Source organism: Hyla sarda, chromosome 2 (assembly GCF_029499605.1).
Source record: "Hyla sarda isolate aHylSar1 chromosome 2, aHylSar1.hap1, whole genome shotgun sequence".
Taxonomy (NCBI): Eukaryota; Metazoa; Chordata; class Amphibia; order Anura; family Hylidae; genus Hyla; species Hyla sarda.
Window position 1 is genome coordinate 199,847,083 of NC_079190.1, and position 9,490 is coordinate 199,856,572.

General features: G+C 42.2%; 1 protein-coding gene across 1 annotated transcript; it reads right to left on the minus strand.

Annotated features, from left to right (window-relative positions):
* Positions 1–535: 535 nt before the first annotated feature.
* LOC130357417 (piggyBac transposable element-derived protein 4-like) lies at positions 536–2,211 on the minus strand. The gene is made up of 2 exons (XM_056560110.1): positions 1,350–2,211; positions 536–1,260 (listed from the first exon to the last, which is right to left on the minus strand). The coding sequence occupies exons 1-2, from the start codon at positions 2,209–2,211 to the stop codon at positions 536–538; spliced, it is 1,587 nt and encodes a 528-aa protein (XP_056416085.1).
* Between the last annotated feature and the right edge of the window lie 7,279 nt (positions 2,212–9,490).

The window sequence follows — 9,490 nt, forward strand, 5'->3', positions numbered from 1 at the left end:
CAGCTCTCTGCAGGAAATATGAATAGATTTATATATACGGCAGTGCAGGGGACCATAGAAGAGCGGCCTGCCGCATCTACCGGTATACATTATACAGGAGGATCACAGCGGGTGCCAGTAGAAAAAAAAAAAGTGAAAAACACACACTACATTTTTATTATTGTCGGCTACATTTTTATTGCCCTGCCCGCACACATAAGTTGATCCCTGTGTAAAAATATAAAAATTTCGTTATTAACCTCCCTGGCGGTATGATTATGTCAGGAATTTTGTACCAAAAGCGGTACCATTTTTTTGCATGGAAATTTGGTGTTATGTATTGTAGGCCAGTAATTACTTACTTAAACCTGACCAAAAGTACTCTCAGATGTGATAAAGTTCGAAACATAAAATTATGAATTATAATCTAATAAATAATATAGTTTTATTCAATAATGTAATAAATAATGAAATTTGTCAAACAAAGAAAATTCAGTAAACATCCTGGGTGTGGTAAATTTTGAAACATGGGACTGCACATAGACCGACATCACAATCAGGGCAATGGAACCTGGTTTCCTTTCGGATTTTTTTTTCCATTTTCATCTCGCTTTGAGCAGCAAACTACGCACATCCTTGTAGGTGCTGCCTTTTTTGCGGTTGGCGGGATGTAATCCATAAAGTGACGACCAGTCAGGCGTTCTGGGTTGACAACATCAACAGCACGACGTCCAGATCTGTTCACGGCCACTGATGGCGTTTGGTAGTTCACAAAAATCCGCTCCGCCACCTTCCAGATAAAGTCAGAATGAACAAGAGGCTTGTCACTCTTTCCTCTGTGCAGTATATAGGCATTCCAGAGGTATTGTTCCAGGAGATGCCTGAAGATTTTTTTGTAATATTTTTTTTGTTGTTTCCGCATAGCCGGATAAAATGTCATCGCCTGATCGGCTCTATCGACTCCTCCCATGGTGTTGTTGTAGTCAATCACAAGTTGTGGCTTCATGACATATTTCCCACCTCTTGTGTGGACCATGGCAGTGGAGGTGTTATGCACTGTACTCATTAGGCACACATCTTTTTTGTCACGCCAACGCATTGCCATCATCTTTCCTTTCTGCCAGGCAACCATTTCTCCTGTTTTCAGTTTTTTCTTGGCAAACATAGATGGCAGATCACGTCGGTTGGCTCTAACGGTTCCATATCCATCAGTCTTGTGTTTTAGCAGAAACTCGTACAGCTCGGCGATGTGTAAAAGTTGTCCGTTGTCACACAATACCCCTGATTCAGCAATGGCTCAAGCAGTGTAAGGACTGATGACGTTGCCATCCCATAGCCGCTGTACCTGGGGTTGAATTGTGTTCCTTTACCGGTGTATATGACGGAATTCCATATATAGCCAGTGGCAGACTCGCAGAGCATATAGGATTTTATTTCAAACCGTGCTCTCTTGGATGCGATGTATTGAATCCAGCTGAGGCGTCCCTTGTAAGCCATCAGACTTTCATCAATGCTGATGTCTCTATCTGGCACATAGGCCTGCTGGAAATTTTTTAGGATCATTTGGTATACTTCCCAGATCTTCTTGAGTTTTGGCGCTGGATGTGTGGCTTCATCAAATTCCTCGTTGTTGGTGAAGTGCAAATTCTTCATTATGAGGGAAAATCGGTACTCGGACATGATGGTGCCAAAAAATGGGGTTGCCAGCAATTTATTGGTAGTCCAGTACCATTTCTGCAGGGGTTTCCCCACCACCCCCTGAAGAAGTATTAGCCCCAGAAACTTCCAGATGTCCTCTTTAGTCACCGGTTCCCATTTTCTATTCCTGGAAAACTTGCTATGCAGAGTAGCGGATTGCTGCTCGTTGTAGCGATTTGTCTCCGTGACAATCTTTTCAATGACGTCATCTGTGAGAAATAATTTTAGGTACGCCAAAGGATCATTGTGCTCAACGTCTACCTTCATCCCAGGTGATCCAGTAAACGGAAATCTTGGCGGCGGTACCTTATTCATACCGCAATCAATAGGGCACCAAGTGCGCACATCACTGAGCTCGGGTGCAGAATCGTCGCTGTCGCCACTTCTCTGGTCGGTGTCAGAGTCGGATGACGAATCTTGCCACGAATCGCTATTGCTGGCGCTCAATTCTGCGAGGGGCTCTGTGTCGCTGCCGCTGTCACTCATCTGATCCAAACCCGCTTTGGAGATGCTAAAGTGACGCTTTGATGCCATGGTAAAAAAAAAAATTTTATTGGCAGAAATTACAGCAAAAAGGGCAGGCAGGGCAGTGTAGGATGATCTGAGGTGATACTGTTTCAAATCTGAGGTGATACAATGTAATCTGACAGGATTTCACTGTATCACCTAACTTTATGTGTGTGTGTCACGTTTATGCTTGAAACATTTGAATTACCCGCCCAGTTCCGCCCCCATGAGCCTCTGCGGCTCACAGAGACGGAACCAGGAAGTCAGACGGAGGCATCCGCCCGGGCTCTCACCGGCAATCACAGCGGGGACATCGCTGGATCGCAAGGAGAAGGTAAGGAGACTCCGCTGCCAGCTCTGATATCTACCCCGAGCGTGACTCGGGGTTACCGCTTCTGGTAGAGAAAATTAACCCCGAGTCACGCTCGGGAATACCGCTAGCCTGGTTAAAAAGATAAATTTTGTTAAATAAAATATTTTCCATCACTGCTGTATCTTTTTTATTTAAATGTTTTAATGGTACCCTACAAAATTTTTATAAAAAAGGTATCTCCAACACTTTTTTTGGATAGCTAAAGTCCAAAAAAAAAAAGTGTTGAAAATACTTGCTAAAGCTAAAACGTTGCTTAATAATTTAATAATCGCTTCAAAAAGATGAGGCAGGCAAAGGAACAAACAGCCTGAGAATTTACTCCACTTTCTGAAACTTTATACATGCTTTAAAGTGTCGGGTTTTCTTCCCAGAAAATTCACATGATTTTCAGAAAAGACTAGCGATTTTGAATGAAATGTAGGGAACACACCCCTTTTCCCGAAAAAACGCCCATTTTGTAGTTTTTTTTTTTCACTCAGAGCAATTCAGATTCTGTCTGGGTTTTTCTGTCGTACATTCTAATGCATGGTCCCTGCGACAGAATTTAGGCGCAAAACCCGACAAAGAGAGTTGGAATGATGTTAGTAAATGAGGCCCATTGTATATATGAATCAATATATAAATGTGTTTGGCATGTCAATTTTCCTTACAAGCAGAGTTTCAACGTTAGAAAAAAGCTCATGAAATTTGGGAACTTTTGACCAAGTATCGCCGAAAATTTACCACTATGATAAAGTACAATATGTCACGAAAAAACTATCTCAGAATAAGTAAAAGCATCACAGAGTTATTAATGCATAAAGTGACAGTGGTCAGATTTGCAAAAACGGCTTTGTCCTTAATGGCAATACCACATGTCTATAAATTTTTTTTTTTACATAATTGTAGACTGCAAACACTGAACAATGCTGTTTAGCATTGATCAATGTTATCAGCGCTCTACTAGTACAGACTGCTGAGGCGACCTCAGCTATTGGAGCGCCGATCGGACAACGAGGAGGCAGGTAAGGGCCCTCCCGCTGGTTTAGACACTGAGATTAACTGTGATCACCGCACCTAAAGGATTAATACCGGACATTGGTCCACTCTGCGATGGCCAGCGTTAGCCATAGATCCTGGCTGCTGATAGCAACCAGTACCCCCGGGTATAAAGCGTGCTCATTGCCTAAGTGCGCTTCATATAATGGGAGCAGGACTAGGGCGTACAGGTAAGGCCGATGTCCTTAAGGTGTTTTTTTTTTATTTATTATTGTCCTACTTATAAAAAACAAAAAAACTTTTTTTCAACAAGAGAAGTATGTTTAACATTGCCCTAATCTGACCCCTTCTTTTTTGCACCCTATCCTGTAGTTTTTATTGGTACCACTCTTACGTATACTTGACTTTTTGATCACTATTTCTTCTTTTTATTGGGGGGGGGGGGGGGGAGGGGGATGTGGTGTGACTGAAAATCAGTAATTATGGATTTTTACATTAATACTGTTCACCATACGGAACATTAACATTATATTTTAATAGTGCGGACATTTCCACACGCAGCATTATCAAATATGTGAATTTATTTTCTTTTATTTGTAAAATGGGAAAAGAGAGGAATTTCATTTTTTTTATTATTGGGGAGGGGCTTATTCACTTATTAAAACTTTTTTTTTTTTTTATATATTTTTTATGTCCCACAGGGAACTGTTTATTGCAATTTTTACTATCTAATACAGATCTGTGCTATGCATAGGCATAGCGCTGATCAGGGTTACCTGCAATCTACTTCTCTGGTAGGCCAAAAGGCAGACCAAAGGAGATCATAGGAGCCGGCCGAAGCAGATAAGAGAAGCTCTGGCAGCTATCTTTACTCATCTGACCCCCATGATTATAGAGGGCATACGGACACTTATTGGACCACCTGCAGTACGCAGGTGGTCCTATAAGTGTCTGTATGCCCTCCGTAATACTTCAGATACTGTGATCAGTATTGATCACAGGATCTGAAGGGTTAAGGGTGATCATCAGCGTGATCACTGATGTCTGCCATTAGCAATAAAAGAAAAAACTGGGGAGCGGCTGCAGTTTCAATTCTATTACCATACAGTTCTCACTAGAGGAACAGAAAAAAAGGAACTTACACTCTGTGAGTGACCAAAAAACAGACCACTCACAACTTTATCTTGCATTGAATTATTGTTTTAGAATAAGGAGAACTTTTGTGGTTGCCGCTGCACTCCTCTCTAGTACAATATTACCACCCGATCTGTACACTGGAATGAAAGGAAAAAAACAACGAGGAGCGGACACACCTATGTTCTTTATGTCTGCATACACACTTTGAATACTTTCACCAGTGGAACTTACTTCACCGAGGGGAGCTGAGTCCGTCCTGCTCCCCTTGTGCCGGTGAACTTATGGAATACGCCCGCATACAGGTGAGCTTCAGGATTCTTCCTTCTTTTCTCTCTTAGGCTGAAATGGTGATCCTGGCTCAAAAATGATGTGTGAACCGAGACTAATAATAAAAGTACAATTTATCTCAAAACAAACAAACAAACATAACACTATTTATCCGACGCGTTGCAGAGTTGCCTCCTTCCTCAGGGATAACCCCTGAGGAAGGAGGCAACTCCGCAACGTGTCGGATAAATAGTGTTAGGTTTGTTTGTTTTAAATAAATTGTATTTTTATTATTAGTCTCGGTTCACACATCATTTTTGAGCGAGGATCACCATTTCAGCCTAAGAGAGAAAAGAAGGAAGAAACCTGAAGCTCACCTGTATGCGGGCGTATTCCATAAGTTCACCGGCACGAGGGGAGCAGGACGGACTCAGCTCCCCTCGGTGAAGTAAGTTCCACCGGTAAAAGTATTCAAAGTGTGTATGCAGACATAAAGAACATGTTGTTTTTTTCCTTTCATTCCAGTCTGCCATTAGTGGCAGATCCCAGCTGTGGAAAGCAGCTTGGACCCCAAGCTATGAAGCAAGCACAGCTTCTGAACTCACTTCCATAGCTGGATTGGGACTCAGGATGTACATGTACGTCCTGGTGCGCCAAGTACCAGACAGCCTAGGGGTACAGGTACGTCCTGTGTCCCTAACAGGCAAAACATGCTGACATGGGCCCCAGCATACCCATGAAATCTGGGCTAAGGTCCCTTTTCTAGGCTAGGTTCTCTCAATTGAAATTGATTGATCCGATGCAGGTATGCTGGAGCATATGTTGATTTACTGATGTACTAACTCATTTGATAAGCAAAATGCCACCAGTATAAACCTGCCGTTTGCCAGGAAATGAGAATGTACTGTAGGTGGGCCAGCATGCATAAGTTATGAGTACTTATAAACTAGGGATTAGCAGCAAAGCTTAGGGGGAATTTATGATTGCCTTTAGAACTGTTTATCGCATAGTTGGCGCTGTGTAGCGTTTTGGCCTTTTTTTTTTTTTTTACCTTTTTAGAGAAAAAAAAAGTGTACAGACCAGCTGTTAAGGTTAAGTCTTTGTAATGGTAATAGATGTATTAACTGCGACTAGAGAGAGAAAAAAAAGTTGCAAAAATACAGCAGTCCAGACTTAGCTTTTTGGTTTGTGTGTAGAGTTAAATTTCAGAAAACGTGTACCTGCACCAAATTTATCAAATGCCCTGTGACCATTTAATAAATAAGTTACACCTACACCAGTGATGTCCAAACTGTGACCCTCCTGATGTTGCAAAAATACAGGGCCACAGTTTGGACATCACTGACCTACACAGTACCAGCATAGTGTACTAAAATGCTTCACCTACAATGATAAATTCCCTCAGTTGTTTACAGGCTTAGGTTAGGTTCATATGTAGTATTTTCAGGTCAGTACTTAACCCCTTAAGGACCCAGCCATTTTACACCTCAGGACCCGGCCATTTTTTGCAATTCTGACCACTGTCACTTTAAACATTAATAACTCTGGAATGCTTTTAGTTATCATTCTGATTCCGAGATTGTTTTTTCGTGACATATTCTACTTTAACATAGTGGTAAAATTTTGTGGTAACTTGCATCCTTTCTTGGTGAAAAATCCCAACATTTTATGAAAAATGTGAAAATTTTGCATTTTTTTAACTTTGAAGCTCTCTGCTTGTAAGGAAAATGGATATTCCAAATAATTTTTTTTTTTATTCACATATACAATATGTCTATTTTATGTTTGCATCATAAAATTTACGTGTTTTTACTTTTGGAAGTCACCAGAGGGCTTCAAAGTTCAGCAGCAATTTTCCAATTTTTCACAAAATTTCCAAACTCACAATTTTTCATGGACCAGTTCAGGTTTGAAGTGGATTTGAAGGGTCTTCATATTAGAAATACCCCACAAATTACCCCATTATAAAAACTGCACCCCCCAGAGTATTCAAAATGACATTCAGTCCGCGTTTTAACCCTTTAGGTGTTTCACAGGAATAACAGCAAAGTGAAGGAGAAAATTCACAATCTCCATTTTTTACACTCGCATGTTCTTGTAGACCCAATTTTTGAATTTTTACAAGGGGAAAAAGGAGAAAATGTATACTTATATTTGTAGCCCAATTTCTCTCGAGTAAGCACATACCTCATATGTCTATGTAAAGTGTTCGGCGGGCGCAGTAGAGGGCTCAGAAGCGAAGGAGCGACAAGGGGATTTTGGAGAGTACGTTTTTTTGAAATGGTTTTTGGGAGGCATGTTGCATTTAGGAAGCCCCTATGGTGCCAGAACAGCAAAAATCCCCCACATGGCATACCATTTTGGAAACTAGACCCCTTGAGGTACGTAACAAGGAATAAAGTGAGCCTTAATACCCCACAGGGGTTTCACGACTTTTGCATATGTAAAAAAATAAAAATAAAATTTCACTAAAATGTGTGTTTCCCCCCAAATTTCACATTTTTGCAAGGGTTAATAGCAGAAAATACCCCCCAAACATTGTAACCCCATCTCTTCTGAGTATGGAGGTATCCCATAAGTTGACCTGAGGTGTACTATGAGTGAACTACAATGCTCAGAAGAGAAGGAGTCAAATTTGGCTTTTTGAGAGCAAATTTTGCTCGGGGGCATGTCGCATTTAGGAAGCCCCTATGGTGCCAGGACAGCAAAAAAAAAAACACATGGCATACCATTTTGGAAACTAGACCCCTTGTGGAACGTAACAAGAAATAAAGTGAGCCTTAATACCCCACAGGGGTTTCACGACTTTTGCATACGTAAAAAAAAAATAAAAAAAAATCACTAAAATGTGTGTTTCCCCCCAAATTTCACATTTTTACAAGGGTTAATAGCAGAAAATACCCCCCAAAATTTGTAACCACATCTCTTCTGAGTATGGAGGTACCCCATAAGTTGACCTGAAGTGCACTACGGGCGAACTACAATGCTCAGAAGAGAAGGAGTCATATTTGGCTTTTTGAGAGCAAATTTTGCTCGGGGGGCATGTCGCATTTAGGAAGCCCATATGGTGCCAGGACAGCAAAATAACCCCCACATGGCATACCATTTTGGAAACTAGACCCCTTGAGGAACGTAACAAGGCATAAAATGAGCATTTACCCCCCACTGGTGTCTGTCAAATCTTTGGAACAGTGGGCTGTACAACATTTTTAATTTGCACAGCCCACTGTTCCAAAGATCTGTCAGACACCAGTGGGGTGTAAATTCTCACTGCACCCCTCATTACATTCCGTGAGGGGTCTAGTTTCCGAAATGGGGTCACATGTGGGGTTTTGTTTTTTTTGCGTTTGTCAAAACCGCTGTAACAATCAGCCACCCCTGTGCAAATCACCTCAAATGTACATGGTGCACTCTCCCTTCTGGGCCTTGTTGTGCGCCCCCAGAGCACTTTGTGCCCACATATGGGGTATCTCCGTAGTCGGGAGAAATTGTGTTACAAATTTTGTGGGGCTTTTTTCCCCTTTACCTCTTGTCAAAATGAAAAGTATAGGGCAACACCAGCATGTTAGTGTAAAAAGTTTATTTTTTTTACACTAACATGCTGGTGTAGACCCCAACTTCACCTTTTCATAAGGGGTGAAAGGAGAAAAAGACCCCCAAGATTTGTAAGGCAATTTCTCCCGAGTACGGCGATACCCCATATGTGGCCCTAAACTGTTGCCCTGAAATACGACAGGGCTCCAAAGTGAGAGCGCCATGTGCATTTGAGGCCTGAATTAGGGATTTGCATAGGGGTGGACATAGGGGTATTCTACGCCAGTGATTCCCAAACAGGGTGCCTCCAGCTGTTGTAAAACTCCCAGCATGCCTGGACAGTCAACGGCTGTCTGGCAATACTGGGAGTTGTTGTTTTGCAACAGCTGGAGGCTCCATTTTGGAAAGAGTGGCGTACCAGACGTTTTTCATTTTTATTGGGGAGGGAGGGGGGCTGTGTAGGGGTATGTGTATATGTAGTGTTTTTTACTTTTTATTTTATTTTGAGTTAGTGTAGTGTAGTGTTTTTAGGGTACAGTCACACGGGCGGGGGATTACAGCGAGTTTGAGCTGCCGCGCAAAATTTGCTGCATCGCAAACTTGCAGCCCGATACTCACTGTAAGCCCCCTGCCCATGTGAATGTACCCTGTACATTCACAGGGGGGGGGGGGGGGGGACCTCCAGCTGTTGCAAAACTACAACTCCCAGCATGCCTGAGAATGTTTGGGAGTTGTGGTTTTGCAACAGCTGGAGGCACACGGGTTGGGAAACACTGAGTTAGGAAACAATGTTTCCCAACCAGTGTGCCTCCAGCTGTTGCAAAACCACAACTCCCAAACATTCTCAGGCATGCTGGGAGTAGTAGTTCGGCAACATCTTTAGAGCCAGATGTTGCCGAACTACAACTCCCAGCATGCTTGGAGTTGTAGTTTTGCAACATCTGGAGGACTACAGTTTGCAGACCACTAATACAGTGGTTCCCAATCTGTGCCCTTCCAGATGTTGCAAAACTACAA

Bases quoted from the DNA above. Each gene is read 5' to 3' on its own strand.
- LOC130357417 (XM_056560110.1), bottom strand. From the start codon at position 2,211: ATGGCATCAAAGCGTCACTTTAGCATCTCCAAAGCGGGTTTGGATCAG. The intron at 1,261-1,349 runs GTAAAGGAACAC...TTGCTGAATCAG, and splicing joins GAATTCCGTCATATACACCG to GGGTATTGTGTGACAACGGA.